The sequence below is a fragment of the Dipodomys merriami genome, unplaced genomic scaffold (genome assembly GCF_024711535.1).
Source record: "Dipodomys merriami isolate MVZ:Mamm:240054 unplaced genomic scaffold, mDipMer1.0.p SCAF_8, whole genome shotgun sequence".
Taxonomy (NCBI): Eukaryota; Metazoa; Chordata; class Mammalia; order Rodentia; family Heteromyidae; genus Dipodomys; species Dipodomys merriami.
This window is the reverse complement of record NW_027206401.1, coordinates 51047689-51067159: the sequence shown is the minus strand read 5'-3', so window position 1 is coordinate 51067159 and position 19471 is coordinate 51047689. Positions and strand designations below refer to the sequence as shown.

General features: G+C 40.1%; 1 protein-coding gene across 4 annotated transcripts in view; it reads right to left on the bottom strand.

The window, feature by feature from the left end:
* The window catches only part of Snx14 (sorting nexin 14), an 80082-nt gene that overhangs the window by 57152 nt on the left and 3459 nt on the right, over nt 1–19471 (bottom strand). For all 4 annotated transcript variants that reach the window (XM_070010837.1, XM_070010839.1, XM_070010838.1 and 1 more), the window contains exons 2-4: nt 2997–3117; nt 2806–2882; nt 2646–2724 (exon numbers count right to left, since the gene is read on the bottom strand). In XM_070010837.1, the coding sequence (XP_069866938.1) occupies nt 2646–2724; nt 2806–2882; nt 2997–3117 (277 nt within the window). The remainder of the gene's footprint in view (nt 1–2645; nt 2725–2805; nt 2883–2996; nt 3118–19471) is intronic.

The window sequence follows — 19471 nt, the reverse complement described above, 5'->3', positions numbered from 1 at the left end:
ATATCAATAAATGATTACTATAAAATACCATTTCTTGGATTTAGGTATGGCTCAAATGATAAAAGTGCTTGCCTAAAAAGCACAAGGCTCTCAATTCAAATTCTAGCAAAGTGAGTGTGAGTGTGTGTGTGTGTGAGTGTGAATAAAGGATATCAGAAAAAATTTCAAATGCATAATTCTGTTCTTGAGCTTAGTATTCTGTTTTTTTCAAAATATAGTTATCACCTACCAACAAGATATGTTACCCAAGCTTGTTAATGGGAACAAATGAGACTCCCCCATACAGTCAAGAACTTGATTGCTTTCTCAGATGCATAGAAAAGACAAGTCTTGCCAGGTGCCCGTGCTTATGCCTGTAATCCTAGATACTAAGGAGGCTAAGATCTGAGGATCACGGTTCAAAGCCAGCCCGGGCAGGAAAGTCCATGAGACTCTTCTCTCCAAAAAACCACCAGAAAACTGGAAATAGTGCTGTGGCTCAAGTGGTAGAGTGCTAGCCTTGAGCTGAAGAGCTGACAGCGCCCAGGCCCAGCACTCAAGCCCCACAACTGACCAAAAAAAAAAAGGCAAGTCTCTGCAACAATGAGTTTGGTGTGTGGCTTTAAGGAGTGAACCTGTTCAATAAGTGTGAAACCCTCAATTCAAACTCTAATAATCTCCCTCAAAAAGTGAAAGGGGTTGGGAAGGTGGCTCAGTGGTAGAGTGCTTGCCTTCCATACATGGGTTCGATTCCTTAGCACCACATAAGCAGAAAAAGCTGGAAGTGGCGCTGTGGCTCAAGAGGTAGAGCGCTAGCCTTGAGCTGAAGAGCTGAAGGACAGTGCCCAGGTCCACAGTTCAAGCCCCACGACCAACAAAAAAAAAGTGAAATAAAACTACAAAAGCATGTATACTAACAATCCAAGCACATAAAATCCAAGTAGAAAAAAAAAAAAAAAGAAACATGCTTTCTAGTTTAAATTATCCCTGTTCTACCCTTAAGTAAGTGTTCAAACTGGGATAATTCTGTAGGATATACATTTGTTATTGGCAGTTCAATGCTCCTTCGAGAATTATAAAATGGCCATTTCTAATTTCTAATATCTATTTTTATGAGGCAAGTAATAACCATGTAAAGCTCTAATTTCCTTTACTAAAATGTTTGTTTAAACCTGAGATCTAAGGTTAATTAGTAATAGCTTACTATTCAAGTTGCTTATTTGTGATCATCAACAGCTTAGCCCAGAACATATTAAATGATACACAATGAGAAGTGTTTTGTTGTTGTTTTGGAGACAGACTGGAAGTTAGGATTCTCCTGCATCAGCAGCTTGAATGTTAAGATTACAGGTGTGTGCCATTATAAGTAGTCTATAAAGGTCTTTTATAATTAAATGGCTGTTGTTGTTATTGCTTTTTGCCAGTCCTAGGGCTTGAACTCAGGCCCTGACCTTCTCTTGCTCAAGGCTAACACTCTACCACTTGAGCCAAAGAGCCACTTCCAGTTTTTTCTGTTTTTATGTGTTACTGAAAAATAGAACCCAGGGATTCATGCCATGCTAGGCAAGTACTCTACCACTAAGCCACATTCCCAGCCCCTAAATGGCTTGTTTTTTCTGTTTTGTTTTGTTTTGTGCTGTTCCTAGAACTTGAACTCAGGGCCTGGGCACTGTAACTTTTTTTGCTCAAAGCTAGCACTCTACCACTTGAGACACAGTTCCACTTCCAGCTTTTTTGATGGTTAATTGGAGATCAAGAGTCCCATGGGCTTTCCTGTCTGGTCTGGCTTTGAACAGTGATCCTCAGATCTGTCTCCTGAGTAGGTAAGATTGTAAGTGTAAGCCACTGGCATCCAGCTTATAATTAAATGTTTTTACAAAAATATCTGAAATTTTTTTCATAGATACTAAACATTTTCTATTTGTGTATACCGTTATGTACCAAATGACATTTCAGCCAACAACAAACCATATATACAACTGGTGATCCCATTAGACAACAAAGGACAAGAAAAATTCCTGTGAGGTCATAGCTAGTGAAGTACAATGCACTACTTATATAATGTAGTGTGATGACATTGTTATCAAATCTACAGCCATACAAGTTATACAAAGCAGAGTATGTATATTACAATTATATATAATACTTGGTAATGAAACATTTTACTGGTTTATATATTTACTATAAAATATTTTTATCTAATGATACTATTATGCCTCAAGTGGTACAGCGCTTGCCTTGAGCTGAAGAGATCAGAGACAGTGCCTAGACCCAGAGTTTAAGCCTCACGACTGACAAAAATAAAATAAAATAAAAATAAATAAATAAAAATAATTTTTATCTATACCATAAAGTACTTACTTTTATATACTTATACTTTCTATTTTAGAGTATACTCCTTCTGCTTTCTAAAAACAAAAACATTTTTGTAAAACAGTACAGCCAGTTACTTCAGCAGCGGCCTCCCTCACACAGCTTGTATTAATTGCATTCCTTGATTGCATCAATGTCAGTGTCCAGTGACTTAACTCTGGCGTCTACATCTAAGCAGTATACTCTGTGGTGTTATTAAAATGACAAAATTGCTTAACAATAAATATCTCCAAATATATACCCATCATTAAGCAGCATATACTGTAACTGCTAATGTTAATTAAATCCATTACCTCTGAGAGAGATGCATCAACCTTGGAAGAAATTTTCAGGTCTAACCATGGCTGGTAGTTTTCAAGTAGTAAGGAAGGCCTAAAGAAAATCAAATACTTAAATCACTTATAATCTAAAATGAAATTAGAAAGATCAATAAATAAAAAATGTTTAACTTACCTATGGCGTTTACATTTCACTTTACCACAAACAGCACAGCTATGGCCTTGAGGAAATAATTCCTGGAGTCCTAATTGCTAAAAAGAGGAAAATTGAAGAATTGATGTACTTCATGTCCTCTAAAACACTTTCAGTAAGAAATAGCACAGTATCATATAAACTAACTTTTAAAAATAAAAACATAATTTTACCTTGGGTTTGTATTTTATTGTGAAGAATATATTTGGTAAGAGAGAATCAGGACCTAGTGAGCAGTAGAATGTGACAACTCCAGCAACGAATGACCAAAAGATCATTAAGACATGAAGATACCTTAAAAAAAATCAATTAAAAAAAAAAGGTCAGAACCAAAGAAAATGTGTGACTCTAAGTCATCCTTTCATTGCTTTAACAAATATTTATTAGGTATCCCAGTCAGAAGCAGTGTTTCCTAATCATGATTATATCTGTGTAATGTACTTATTAAACACATGAACCATAAAATAAGATGCTATTAAATTATAATTCATCCAAAGTAAAAGAATTTTCAACATTCCTTAATTCCTATAATTCCTATATTGTAGCCCATACTACATTCTTCCAGAATGTCATTAAACACCATTATGTTCACATTTAAAAAATTATCATTTCTTGGAAGTAGTACTGTGGCTCAAGTGGTAGAGTGCTTGCCTTGAGCTGAAGAGCTCAGGAACAGTGTGCTCAGGTCCAGAGTTCAAGCCCCGTAATAGACAAAAAAAAAAAGTTATTTATCAAAAAATTATCATTTCTCATTTAATTAAAAGGAAATTAACTAAATACCTACTTTGTTCTAGTCAGTGTTAGGCTCTCTCTGCAGATATAGTTAGGGCACACCACTGTTTTGTGCTCTATTTGAATGGAAAACACCATCTAATAGTATAAATAAGTACAGTGTAATGTGATCATGTGTTCCATATTACGACAAAGTATATGATATACAGGGACACCACAGATCAACTGCCTAACCCAAATTTGAAAGGACAGAAATATCCTTTTCAGAAACAGCAAAATACATAGGAAAATAGCAAGCTAATATGAGTAAACCAACAGAACAGAGTATAGAACAGGAATAGGAGATGGGAAAAGGCAGGAAATTCAAATTTGAGAGAACCATATGGCTAAGGTTTGGGGACACTTCTATAAAATTAACCTTGAGAAGACTCAAAAAAAAAAAAAAAAAAGGAATCAAAAGCCAGATAATACAGTGTCATCATGCCAAGATATCTCAATACTACAAGCAGTCCTCATGCTGTACAATTTTGACATGCATGAATTTCAGCTACCACAACTTTGTTAATATCATATATGCAAATGAATATAACTCAACAGTCAAGATACCTGTACAGCCATAAGCCAAAATATGGAAAAAACCTATGTGCCCATCAACCATGGAGTGGAGAAAGTATGTGGGTGTGTATATATATGCATGCACGCACACACACACACACACACACACACACACACACACACACACACACACACATACACACACACACACACACACACACACACACACACACACACACACACACACCTCATATTATTTAGAAAGCAAAAAGTGAAATTATGGCTGGGCACCAGTGGCTCAGACCTGTAATCCTAGCAACTCAGGGGGCTAAGATCTGAGGATCATGGTTCAAAGCTAGCACGGGCAGGAAAGTCCATGAGACCTAAAGCTTGAACCCAGGGCCTGTCCCTAGCTTCTTTTGCTCAAGGTTAGCACTATACCACTAAGCTTTTTCTGTTTATGTGGTACTGAGGAATCAAACCCAGGGCTTCATGCATGCTAGGCAAACACTCTACCACTAGGCCATATTCCCAGCCCTTCATAGGACCTTTTTTTTTTTTTTTTTTTTTGGTGGGTTATGGGGCTTGAACTTTGGGTCTGGACGCTGTCCCTCAGTTCTTCATCTCAAAGATAGTACTCTACCACTTGAGCCACAGCACCACTTCCAGTTTTCTGGTGGCTTATTGGAGATAAGAATCTTAGACTTTATGGGGCTGGGAAAGGTGGCTCAGTGGTAGAGTGCTTGCCTTGCATGCCTGAGGCCCTGGGTTGGATTCCTCAGCACCACATAAGCAAAAAAGCCAGAAGTGGCACTGTGGCTCAAGTGGTAGAGCTCTAGCCTTGAGCTGAAGAGCTGAGGGACAGCGCCCAGGCCCAGAGTTCCGGCCCCACGACTGGACCCCAAAAAAAAAAAAAAAAAAAGAATGACAGGAATGTAAAATGGGCTCTACCTGAAGATACTAGTGGGAGGAGAAAGACAAAGGGGAGGAATGGAGTGTAAGTGCTTTATACATGTGTCTGAAAAATACGACAATAAAATCTGCTGAAAAAAAATTTTAAGGGAAAAGGGAGCCAGGGTGCCAGTGGCTTACACCTGTAATCCTAGCTCCTCAGTAGGCCAAATTCTGAGGACTGCAATTTGAAGACAACCCAAATAGGAACGTCCAAAAGACTCATCTCCAGTTAGCTGCCCCCCCAAAAAAGCCAGAGGTGGAGGTGTGGCTCAACTGGTAGAGACCTAGCCTTGAGCGAAAAGCTCAGAGACAGCACCCAAGCCCTGAGTTCAAGCCCCAAGACCCATACAAAAAATAAAAAGGGGGCTGAGTGCTTAGTAGAGTAGAGTGCTTGCCTTGCATGCATGAGCCCCTGGGTTCGATTCCTCAGCACCACGTAAGCAGAAAAAGCCAGAAGTGGCGCTGTGGCTCAAGTGGTAGAGCGCTAGCCTTGAGCTGAAGAGCTGAGGGACAACGCCCAGGCCCAGATTTCAGGCCTCACAAGCCACAAAACAAAGAAAAATAAATAAATAAATAAATGGGATGAAGGGAAGTGACAGAGAGGGTGAATTTGAATCAAAGAACATTTATGGAAGTATTATTAAACCCTTTGTACAGCAAATATATGCTAATAAAAATGTAAATTGAAAATAACATTGTAGTTGCAATTTGGATAATGGTCTAGCCAAGGAACAAGAAGCAAAATCAAACACTGAATTGAAGAATTTAGGAGACTCAGTGATGCACAAGAGAAGTAAAAAGATGCTGATCTTTTTTGAGGACATCTGGAAAGAAAAATTGAGAGGATTAAAAAAATAAGCAGTTGATTAGTCCTGAGAAGAAAGGAGATTTTAAAAGTCAGACTTTGAAGAAAATATGAAGAGGGCTTGGAAGGTGGCTCAGTGGTAGAGTGCTTGCCTTGCATGCCTGAGGTCCTGGGTTCGATTCCTCAGGACCACACAAGCAAAGAGAAAAAAAAAGCCGGAAGTGGTGCTGTGGCTCAAGTGGTAGAGCGCTAGCCTTGAGCTGAAGAGCTGAGGGACAGCGCCCAGGCCCAGAGTTCAGGCCCCACGACTGGACCCCCCCCAAAAAAAGAAAAAGAAAATATGAAGAAAAGATTTTTTTAAAAAATGGGAACTAGCACAAAAATAACTGAAGTATGGGAATAAAGTATGATCCAGGGAAAAATACATAATTAAAAAGGAAGAGACCATTGAGTGAGTACAAGAGGGGAAAACTGGGAGAGAACGAGGGAAGGGGTGACAATGTCCAAAAAGAAATGTACTCTTTATCTGACTTCTACAATTCTAACCCCTCTCTATATTATCTTACAATAATAATTTTTTTTTTAATTTAAAGAACCAGGTCCAAATGGCTTCATGCTTATAATCCTAGTTACTCAGGAGGTTAAGATCTAAGAATCAAGGTTTAAGGCCAGGCTAGACAGTAAAGTCTGTGAGACTCTAAGCTCCAATTAAACAGCCGAGTGGGAAGTTGAGATGTAGCTCAAGTGTAAAGTGCCAACCTTGAGCAGAAAAAGCAAAAGAACAGTGACCAGGTCCTAAGTTCAAGACCAATACTAGCACATATACACACACACACACAAAAGAGATGAGGGGCTGGGAATGTGGCTTAGTGGTAGAATGCTTGCCTAGCATGCATGAAAACCTGGATTCCATTCCTTAGTACCATATAAACAGAAAAAAACTGGATATGGTGCTGTGGCTCAAGTGGTAGAGTGCTGCTAGCCTTGAGCAAAAGAAGCTCAGGGACAGTGCCCAGGCCGATTCAAGCCCTGGGACTGGAAAAAATAAAAAGAGAGATGGATAGAGTTGTGAAGCCAAATCAATTACTTATTAGACAATTAGAATTAGACAATTCTCTCCCTTTCTAAAGGAAAGAAAGGCTAAGGTGATAGGTGGAGGAAACAAAGAAAGCTTTTAGTAAAAAATAAATCACAAGCTGGACATCAATGGCTCATATCCATAATCCTAGCTATTTAAGAGGCTAAGATCTGCCGGGTGCCAGTGGCTAATGCCTGTAATCCTAGCTACTCAGATCTGAACATCACAGTTCAAAGCCAGTTAGGGCAGGAAAGTCTGTGAGACTCTTATCTCCAATTAACCACCAGAAAACCAGAAGTGGCACTGTGGCTCAAGTGGTAGAGCACTTACCTTGAGCTGAAGAGCACAGGGACAGCACATAGGCCCAAAGTTCAAGCCCCAGGACCAAAAAAAAAAAAAAAAGCTAAGATCTAGAGGATTAAGGTTCAAAGCAAGCCCAGCAGAAAAATCTTCAAAAGTCTTTCTCCAAAATATCAACTACTTTGTAGTAAAAAGGGGTATGGCTCAAATGGGAAAGTACCAGATATGAAGAAGAAAGCAAGAGAATGATTCCAAGTTCTGGTACCACCAAAAACAACCTAATCACACTTGAAGTTGCTAAGTGAGAAGACAGGAGAAAAAAGGTAAATGAAAATGTAACAGAGAAGACAGATAAAGCTGAGATTCAGAATCTAATTAGAAGAAATGGTAAGTAAAGGGAAAGAGATCTTTCCCTCAGAGTAAAAGGTACAGGGGTCCTAATCAGAGATTATAGAAGCTGGAAAATTCTAAAGGTGTTTCAGGGTAGAAGGATAAGATATTCTCAATAACTGCAGCACAGCACTGAAGTTAAAGAATAAATTTTCAGTAATGGGATTTTCTCTAGTAATAAAGTTCAATTTCAAGATATGAACACTGAAAAAAAGCAAAAAGCATCTGGTTGCCAGTGGCTAGGATACTGGAATCCTACTTACTCCAGAGATTGAGATCCAGAGAATTGAAATTTAAAGCCAAGTTAGGCAGAAAAATCAGTGAAACACCATCTCCAAAGTAACTAGCAAAATATGAGCTGCCAGCAGGGCTCAAGTCTTAGAGCACACCAGCCAAGCAAGCAAACTAAGCAAGTATGAGGCCCTGAATTCAAATACTGTTACTGGCAGGAAAAAAAAAAAAAAAAAAGGCAAAAAAATCACTGCTTTTGATGCTGCTGCAGGCTTCCTGCAATCATGGTTAACATTCCTTAAATAAGCTGTACTTTCTGTAAATGTGGCACACACCAACCTCACAAAGTAATACAGAACAAGAAGTGTAAGGATTCTCTGTAGGCCCAAGGAAAGTATCATTATAACAGGAAGCAGTGTGGCTATGGAAGTCAGACTAAGCCAATTTTCTGTAAAACAGATTTTGTCAGATGAGCAGAACAAAAGAATAAAAGAAAGGAATATACCATACTGGCAATGAAGTACATGAATCAGGAGAGTCATGACTCTAAACTTTGTAGGAAACAATGGGACAAAAGAAGAAGGGCAATGGATTGACAAGGAGGGAAAAAGAATAGTCACCAAATAGAATATTTTATTTTCCTTTATTTTCATTTTTAAGAGACAAGAGGCTTACTAGAGAGCACAGACTTCCCTTGAACCTAATTCTCCTGTTTCAGCTTCCCAAGTGCTGAAATTACGAAAGGTTGGGCTGAAACATGGTTGAAGTGGTAGAGTGCCTGCTCAGCAAGTACAAGCCCCAAATATATATATCTACATATATATACATATATATACATATATATACATATATATATGTATATATATGAGATACTGTATCTCTGTCACTGTAAAATATAGTGAGCCAGATGCCAGTGTTCTATATGGACACAACTGATCTCCATATAAGAGATAACATATGGTTCAAAGGAGTAAGAAGTTTCTTTGACAACAGCAATTAGTACTGGATTTGCCTTTCTCCCACAGAAAACTGGATACCTGGATCCTAGAATCTTCCCATCCCAGATATCCTGCCAGATGCAGAAGAAATTATGAGGTTCTGGGGGTTCACAATTGGGGGATGCAGCAGCAGGCAGTAAGAAAACAAATGAGGAGTGCTTACATTTTACAGATTAAGCAAAGGCCAAGCCGCCCTACTACATAAAACTACCTGGTCACCAGGCTCTCAGAGCAATGCTATACTTGATAAACACCCACTGCATGCCTATGACTAAAAATGCTCTCCCTCAGTACTTAAACCTGAACACTATCACCAACGTAAATCCCTGCTTTGACTTCATACCACCTATAGAAGGTTCTGTTCAGCCTTTATGGTCTATTTCAATCAGACCTTGATTTACCTTTCCACCCGTTTCCTTCTATACTTCTATTCAAATTTTCACTTGAACCAAATAAGCACACTTAACATCTAAACATTAAAAAAAAATAAGTAAACCTTATTTTAAGGTCTACCCTGGCAGACCCTGGCAGGCCCTGGCATCCCTACCTCCTGCATAAGTCTTCACCCAGTACCTGCATCACCTAGGTAACTGTCACACCTGGAAGCAGTCGCCTCCCCTCCTCAGAGGACACATCCAGGGCTGCCCCCAGTCTCACCTTCCATCAGAAGCAGGCAGGGTCCCAGGCCCTGAGATCACATCCGTATCCAGTGTGGCCACACTTTCCCTCACCCGGCACCTTCTCTCCGCCCCTTCCCTACTTAAACCCAGGTGCAACTGATGTGCGCCTCCACCTTGCATGACAGGGCAGCAGTTTGGTAATAAAACTTCTCTTCCTGCCTGAATACCAAGTGGTGTTCTCTTCATCGGCTCCCAATTAAACCTACCTATTTAATTTACCTTAAATTTAGGTCTGTAAACCAAATCAGATGTGTATTCACACAGGAAATTGTGAAACTCATGTCCATGGTTATTTCCAAATTAATTTAAGCCATATATGATTTAGAATTTTAAGAGTTTTGAAAAAGCATATAATGTGTATTTTATGAATAGTTGAATATGCCCAATGAGGTCTGATGTTAAATCTCATGGGATATTAGTATGTATGAAACAAATTATATGGACATAAGAAACAAGTAAATGAAAAATAAATACTATAATTGTATGACTGTTTAGTCCACCAAATGTAATTTAGTGCCAAAATTAGGGGAAAAATTAACTTTTTAGTTTTTTTTACTTTATTTAAAAATGTTTAAAACATAGGGGTTACATATAGTTACATACGTGAAACAGAGTTTGGTTTTGTTAGTTTGTTTTGTGTGCCAGTACCAGTTCTGAATTCAGGGCCTTACACTCTTCACTTAGCTTTCTCCCTCAAGGCTGGTGGGCTACCATGTGAACCACAGCTTTTTTTGTTGGGGGGGGGAGGGGAGGCGGGGAATCCTTGGGGCTTAAACTTAAATCCTTGGGGCGCACTTCCCTGAGCTCTTTGCTCAAGACTAGTGCTCTACCACTCTGAGCCACAGCTCCACTTCTGGTTTTTGAGTGGTTAAATGGAGACAGGAGACTCACAGGGACACTTCTGCCTGGGTTGGCTTCTGCCATCCTCAGATCTCAGCCTCCTGAGTAGCTAGGATTACAAGCATAAACCACTGGTGCCTGGCTACTTTCAGTTTTTTGCTGATTAGTTGAAGATAAGAAGCTTTTAGAGCTGGGCACAGTGGGTCATACTTGTAATCCCAGTTACTCAGGAGATCTGAGGATCCAGTTTCAGGGCAGGAAAGTCTATGAGACTCTTATCTCCAATAAACTACTCAGAAAAAGCCCGAAGTGGTGCTGTGGTACTGTGGGTGAAGTGGTAAAAAAAAAAAAAAAAAAAAAAAAAGCAAAGGGACAGAGCTCAAGCCTTGAATTCAAGCCCCAGGACTGACAAAAATAAAAAATAAATAAATAAATAAATAAAAATCTTTTAGGTCTTGGGTTTCAACACCATATATTAGGAAGATGGAGGGAATCAGTTACTCCTGGCACTTCCCCTCTCCCGGGTTTTGGCACTATATAATAGGAAAATGGAGGAGAAAGGAAGGAAACAGGCCAGACTCGATATTCCACAGGCAAAGACTGTTTATTGAGATAGAGCAGCGAGGGACACAGCCTTCCCACAGGCTTGGAGTCTGTGTGCCAGAGCTGGGACAGGAGGTGGGTTTTCGAGGTCTGAGCAAGGAGGCAGAGGTTAATGAAAAAGCCACGAGGTTAATGAAAAAGGTCAAGAGAGGTAGGGAGTGTTCCAGTTGGTCCCATGATAGAATGTTTACACCAGGCTTAGCCTGCCCTGCTGGAGTCAGGCAGTTTGCACTTATCTTTGGTGGCTGGCTTGGTATCTGTATAAACTTGGGAAAGCAGGGTGGGGATCAATCCTTCAGTGTGTACTGAGGCTGGCTTCAAATCTCAATCCTCAGATCTCAGCTTTCTTAGTAGCCAGGATTACAGGCTTGTTTATTCTAGAAGTTTCTGAATCCAGAGTTATAGAGTAGGAATTTTGGAGTCAGGTACAGTGGGATATGCCTATAGCTCTAATTTGAGGCTGAGGACCCTTTTATGCCAGTGGTTTGAAGGAAGCCTGGACATAGGCTTCCCCTCTCCCCCATTTCTGGGGGGAAAATATTGTAACCTTGTACTTAGAGTGAATGACAACATATTCTACATACAATAAGTGTGAGTTATTTAGAAAAAGGAATTAAGATGAAATGTTGTAGTTTTAATCCACAGTTTTAAAGGTATTAACTGTGGTTCCAAACTAGGAAAGGAAAGGATATTGCCCACCACTACATATATGCTTGACACAAACATATTGTCCCACCTTTAGAAGATACTCTCAGCATACTACTTAGTTTGATTATAAACCAAACAAAGCTGCTACTAAAAATATACTATAATACACAGTATAGACCCTCTCAACAAAGAATTATCTGGCCCAAAATCTCAGTAGTACTAAGGGTATACTGTATTAATCAGTACAGAGAAAGTTAGGTGAATAAAAAAATAAGTCCAAGGGCTGGGAAGGTAGCTCAGTGGTAGAGTGCTTGCCTAGCATGCATGAAGCACTGGGTTCAATTCCTCAGTCCCACATAAACAGAAAAAGCCGGAAGTAGCGCTGTGGCTCAGGTGACAAGAGTGCTAGCCCTGAGCAAAAGAAGCTCAGGGACAGTGCCCAGGACCTGATTTAAGCCCCAGGACTGGCAAAAAAAAAAGTCCAAGCTGGGCACCAATGGCTCATGCCTGTATTCTTAGCTGAGATCTGAGGATCATGGTTTGAAGCAAGCTCGGACTGGAAGATCTGTAAGACTCTTATTGCCAATTAGCCACCAGAAAACCAGAAGTGGCACTGTGGCTCAGAGTAGTAGAGTGCTAGCCTGAGTGATAAGGCTCAGGGACAGTACCCAGGCCCTGATTCAAGCCTCACGACCAATAAATAAATAAATCCAAATATAGAAAAAGAAGGGAAACAGTAAAGACCAAAACATAGTCAAGGGCTGGGAAGGTGGCTCAGTGGTAGAGCGCTTGCCTTGCATGCCTGAGGCCCTGGGTTCGATTCCTCAGCACCACATAAGCAAAAAGAAAAAAGCCGGAAGTGGCGCTGTGGCTCAAGTGGTAGAGCACTAGCCTTGAGCTGAAGAGCTGAGGGACAGTGTCCAGGCCCAGAGTTCAGGCCCCATGACTGGACCCAAAAAAAAAAAAAAAAAAAAACATAGTCAAGTGGAATATAATGGCAAAAGCAACTAACAAAATATAAACTAGTTCTTTGGGAAAATAATGAATCTCTAAATGGATTCTACTGGAGATTAGTAAGGAAACAAAATAAAGATTAAAAACTGAAAATTCAAGAAAAAGAGTATAAGCATTTAACCTACTTTTTGAGTTTAAAGTAGATTTTGGAGTAAGAAAAATAGACCAAATAGATCAAATAACACATTTTGATAAAACAAAAAAGGAAGTTAGGACAGGGAAGGGGAAGGGGAATGGGAAAAGGAAGAGGGGGAAGGATTGAAGTATAAAAATACAAAAGGATTAAAAACTTGTAAGCTGGTGGCTCACACCTACAATCTTAGCTTCTTAGGAGACTGAGATCTGTGGGTTGTGGCTGGTTCAAAGCCAGCCAAGTCAGGAAAGTCCTTGAGACTCCAATTAACCACTCAAAAACCAGAAGTGGAAGCCGGGTGTTGGTGGCTCATGCCTAGCTACTCAGGAGGCTGAGATCTGAGGATAACGGTTCAAAGCCAGCCCAGGCAGGAAAAGTCCATGGTACTCTTTTTTTTTTTGGTCCAGTCATGGAGTCTGAACTCTGGGCCTGGGCGCTGTCCCTCAGATCTTCAGCTCAAGGCTAGTACTCTACCACTTGAGCCACAGTGCCACTTCTGGCTTTTTTTCTTTTTGCTTTATGTGGTGCTGAGGACTCGAACCCAAGGCCTCATGCATGCAAGGCAAGGGCTCTACCACTGAGCCACCTTCCCAGCCCCGCATGGGACTCTTATCTATAATAAACCACCAGAAAACTGGGAGTGGTACTGGGCTCAACTGTTAAGAGTGCTTGCCTTGAGCTGAAGAGTTGAGGGACAGCACCCAAGCCCAGAGTTCAAGCTTCATGACTGCCAAAAACAAGACAAACAAAAAACCTTTGATTTGCAACTGTGAGTGAAGTAATTGACTCAGGAAAGACATCAATGGTAAAATCAAACATAGTTTGTTGGTTGAAGTATCAGTTGACACTACCTGAACTCCAATTCCTGTCTATGTGCCCTCTGATGTGATACAACTGATACACAGTACCACTGAAGTATTCTTGTGTGTGTATACATACACACACACAAACTATTAAATGCAACAGAGACTACAGATCTACATTACTATCTACCAAAAGTGGAGACAAGAAACTCCAAAACACAAGGGAACTATCAGCAAAATACAAACTCAGAACAGATGACTCACATTCCGCAGTAAGTCAATAAAATAGTAGGTGAGAAGGCATGTTCTAGATTAGGGTTCACACACTGTTTTGGAAGAAACTTCACAATAAAACTGTAAACAACTTCTGCAAAATAAATGGCACCATTTTGTGGTTTTTTTTTCCCCAACAAACTGCAAGTTAAAAAAAAAAAAAACAGAAGACAAGGAAACTTGAAGATTGAAGATTTTATATTGGCCTTAATGTGATTTACTGCAATAATCTGTTATAAAAGTCATATTTATGATGGACAGAGTACCAGATAATCACTTGAAACAAATCCAGTAATATGTTAATGGCAAAAATCTAGGCAGTACAAAATCATACTTATGACAAAATTCATCTTTGCTGTATATTTGAAATATTTCACCAGAAAATGTTGGTAGATGGAGTCCTTGTTAGAATTTGCTAAACTCAAGAGAATCTGAATACTAAATGCATATTTGGTGATGTTAGGGAATTCATTTCATGGTATGCACTGGACACTATTGAACATGCATCACACAACATGTAGCTAATGATGGGAGGGAAAAAGTGGAAGAAAGCAGGGGAAGGGGTGACATTGTCCAAAAAGAAATGTACTCTTTACCTGACTTATGTAACTGTGACCCCTCTGTAAATCCTTTATAATAACAATTTTTTACTAATTTTTTTTCCAAAAAGAAATTCAGCCAAGTGCTGGTGGCTCAGACTGTAACTCTACTCAGGAGGCTGAGGTCTGAGGATCCTGGTTTGAAGCCTGAGCAGAAAAGTCCACCAGAGATTCTTAGCTCCAATTAACAACCAGGAAACCAGAAGTGGTGCTGTGGCGCAAGTGGTAGAGCACCTGCCCAGTCCCCAGAGTTAAGCCCCATGACCGACAAAAAAATAAGTAAATAAGAAATTCATTTTAAACCAGGCACCAGTGGCTTATGCCGATAATCTAACTACTCAGGAGGCTAAGAGTTGAAGATGGCAATTCAAAGCTGGCACAGGCAGGAAAGCCTGTGAGACTCTTATCTCCACACTACCACCAAAAAAGCCACAAGTGGAGCTGTGGCCCAAGTAATAGAGTGCTAGCCTTGAACACAAAACTTTAGGGACAGTGCACAACCCCAGAGTTCAAGCCCCAGTACTGGCACACAATCACATACACACAAATAAAATTCATTTCACACTACAAATTTCACACTACAACAATACATTTGGCACATATTCTTACCATACACCAAAAAGTGAGATAATGTATATGTTAATTTTAAATTCCCATGTGTGTATTACATGCTGAATTGATTTGGCCAAACTCAGTCAGTCCTGTATTGCTGTCATTTGGGTTTAAATACTTGTATGACTTAATCCCTTCCTGAATCAAGTCTGGTTTTGTTTGGGGAATAGAGGAGAGACAGTTTCTGCCAATTCCAGCCCTTGAACTCAGGGTACTAAGCTCATTTGGCTTGCTTGTTCAGCTGGTGCTTTACTATGTAAGCCATGCTTCCAACCCAGCTTTTTGCTGGTTATTATGGAGACAGAGTCTACAGGACTTTCCTGCCTAGTCTGGCTTAGAAAGATGATCCTCTGGCTCTCAGTCTCCTGAGTAGCTAGGATTACAAATGTGAGTCACCAGTGCCCAATGGTTTAGTAACTATGTGCATTCTTAATTCCCAAAGAAATCGATACATCACTGATTTAAAATTCTACAAACTTAGCCGGGCACTGGTGGCTCATGCCTGTAATCCTAGCTACTCAGGAGGCTGAGATCTGAGGATCGTGGTTCAAAGCCAGCCCAGGCAGGAAAGTCCATGAGACTCTTATCTCCAATAACCACTAGAAAACCGGAAGTGGTGCTGTGGCTCAAGCAGTAGAGCGCTCGCATTGAGCTGAAGAGCGTAGGGACAGCGCCCAGACCCAGAGTTCAAGCCCCACGAATGACAAAAATAAAAAATAAAATAAAATCTACAAACTTTAAGTAAGTTTTGGGTCTTTCAAAGGACTTTCTTCTCCAATGAGAAAATAGAACAGATAGCCTTTTAAAATGACTAAGTCATGTTTCCTGGACTAAGTACATCTAACACTTTGAAAAGATAATATCCAAACAAAGATCAAAATGGTGTCATCATGAAAACTGGGGTGGAGGGGGAGCATGTTAATTGCAAAATTTTAAATTGTGATTGCTATTTCCTGCCCTCAATTTTGTGGAAATATGCCTCCGTAAAAGCAAATGGTGAGTGCAGAGTGGTTGGTCGTTCATTGGGATAGTATCATCCCTAATTCACCAACTTCAGCTCTGCACAGGGGAATAGGGGTGGCACAGTGGTCTGAAAAACAGCCTGAAACTTCAGCTTTGGGTGAGAGAAAATGGCCCAAATCAAACAGACTACTTGTAAATCAACTGGTGGGGAAGGCACCCCATAAGCAGCTGGCCACCCTGGCACTGTGGCTCTTCAAGAGATTCATCATTATCAGAAATCCACTGAGCTTCTCATTCAGAAGCTGCCTTTCCAGAGATTGGTGAGAGACATTGCCCAGGATTTTAAAATGGACCTGAGATTTCAGAGTGCTGCCATCTGTGCGCTTCAGGAGGCTAGGGAAGCATAGCTGGTGGGTTTGTATGAAGATAGCAATCTGTGTGCACCCACGCCAAGAGAGTCACCATCATGTCCAAAGACATCCAGTTGGCTCGCCGGATACGGGGAGAGAGCTTAAGTGAAAGGCAGTTATTATTGGTATTTTGCAGTAAATTCTGTAAAATACTTAGGTTTAATTTGTAATTTTTTATAAGAAATTGTTTATAGTATGTTGCATTTGTACTTAAGTCATTCCATCTTTCACTCAGGATAAATGGGAAAGTGATTGTTCATAGATCTCACTGGTGCACACTGGACTCAGGAGTGGCAAGTTGCTAATATGCAGAAAGGATGGGGGATATTTCTTGCTTCTCATGATGCATGTTTCTGTATGTTAATGACTTATTGGATACTAGAATTAAGGTACTAGAATTGATAAATATGTACAGGGTCCTTTTGCAATGAAACTGGTTTCGTTCAAGTGTTTAACAACTGGGGCTATTAAGTCTGCCCATACATCACTGTGATAGAATGTGGGCTTTTTCAAGGGTGAAGATACAGGTCTTTTTTTTTTCCCCTGTTGTGGGGCTTGAACTCCAGAAGTGGCGCTGTGGCTCAGGTGGTAAAGCCCTCACCTTGACAGCACCCAAACCCAGAGTTCAAGACCCAGAACTGACAAAAAATAAAATAAAATAGAGGCAATAATGCCTATCATTACAGTGTTAAGCACATAAACAAGACAAAAAATTGCTATGTGCTAAGCACTTTCCCATGAAGTAACGCACTTAATCATCAAAAACAGCAGTTCACTGTAGGAACTAATATTAGCCTCACTTTACAGATGAAGGGATTGTGACAGATTAAAGTTAGATAATTCACCCAAATTAAACTGGTAAATAGAGAAGCCATAATCAAATTCTTGCAGTCAAGCTCCAGATTCAAAACTTTCAGCCACAAAACAATAAATTGTCTTAATAATTAATGAAAAAGCCCTTAACACAGTAACTGGGAGAAATAAAAGTTTACATTGCTGTTTGGTACAGGTAGCTCATGCCTGTAATCCTAGCTACTCAGGAAGCTAGGATATAAGGATTGAAGTTTGAAGCCAGCTCCAACAGGAAAGTCCATCAGACTCTCACCTCCAAATAGCCAACAAAAAGCCAGAAGTGGAGTTATGGCTCAAGAGGTAGAGCACCAGTCTTGAGAAAAAGCCAAGCAAGAGTACAAGGCCCTGAGTTCAAGCCCCAGTAACTGGCACATACACAAAAAAATATTCATAGTTGATCATCATCATTGTTAAGATTAACTTTAAATATCCTTTTTTTTTTTTGGTCATGGAGCTTGAACTCAAGGCCTGGGCCCTGTCCCTGAGCTTTTTCACTCAAGGCTAACATTATACCACTTTGAGCCACAGCACCACTTCTGGTTTTCTGGTGGTTAATTGGCTTTAAATATTCCTTCTTATAACATTCAAGTATTCAAACCTAGCCAAGTGCCGGTGACTCACACCTGTAATCCTTCCTTCTCAGGAGGCTGAGATTTGAAAATTGCAGTTCGAAGCCAGCCCAGACAAAAAAGTCCCCTTAAGATTCTTATCTCCAACAAACCACTCAAAAACTGTAAGTGGAACTGGGATAGAGTGCTAACCTTGAGCACAAAGAGGCTCAGGGACAGCTCACAGGCCCTGAGTTCAAGCCCCACAACCAACAACAATAACAAAATGGACTTAATTCTATTTATTAGTTTATAAAGGGAAGTACATAATTGTTGTAACTATTTTACTCTACTCTTCCTACAAATTACAACCCTTCAAAGGTTATATTCATTTACCTTTACATAAGGGCTATAACTTAATTCACATAAAAATATTTTGGTTTTTTTTTTTTTTTTTTTTTGCCAGTCCTGGGGCTTGAGCTCAGCGCCTGGGCACTGTCCCTGAGCTTCTTTGCTCGAGGCTAACACTCTACTACTTGAGCCACAGCGTCACTTCCAGCTTTTTCTGCTTATGTGATACTAGGGAATCGAACCTAGGGTTTCATGCATGCACTCTACCACTAAGCCACATTCCTACCCCATGAAAAGAAAATTTTATATACTAAATACTACGTGAAGACATTTAGGAGTGGGCTGGGAAGGTGGCTCAGTGGTGCAGTGCTTGCCTTGCATGCATGAGGCCCTGGGTTCGATTCCTCAGCATCAATTAGCAGAAAAATCTGGAAGTGGCGCTGTGGTTCAAGTCATAGAGCGCTAGCCTTGAGCTGAAGAACTGAGGGGAGGCACCCAGGCCCAGAGTTCAAGCCCCATGACTGACCCAAAAAAAAAAAAAAAATTTAGGAGTATGTTTGAGAATATATGAAAAACAATAATTTCAAAATGAGTACTAAATTTAACCAGCTAGAGTAAAAGCTTTGAACTTTTATATTAGTGAAGATTTTAGACTGAAAATTTCTTTCAGAGTTAATTCTAAAAATTACTTGCAGAAACACAAGTATTTATCAAGTATGTTTAGATATGTTGAGTTAAAACTCCTTTGTATAACTAAAGATAATTTAAGAATTAAATAATAGGGCTGGGAAGGTGGTTCAGTGGTAGAGTGCTTGCCTCACATGAATGAGGCCCAGGGTTTGAGTCCTCAGTACCACATAAGCAGAAAAAGCCAGAAGTGGCGCTGTGGCTCAGCCTTAAGCTGAAGAGCTGAGGGACAGTGCCCAGGCCCAGAGTTCAGGCCCCACGACCGACCAAAAAAAAAAAGAAAAAAGAATTAGCTAACAAAAATAAAACAAATATGTTTCTAATACCATCCTTATTATCCCAAGGATTTTTATCTATATTATAAACATACATAATTTTTTTTAAATTTCAGAATAGATGTAACTTGTACTCTCTATTTCCAAAAGACGAGACTGTCTGGGAGTGTGGCTCAGTGGGAGAGCACCTGCCTAACATGCACAAAGCCCTGGGTTTGATTCCTCAGTACACATACACAGAAAAAGCCAGAAATGGCACTGTGGCTGAAGTGGTAGAGTGCCAGCCTTGAGCAAAAGCAGTTCAGGGACAGTCC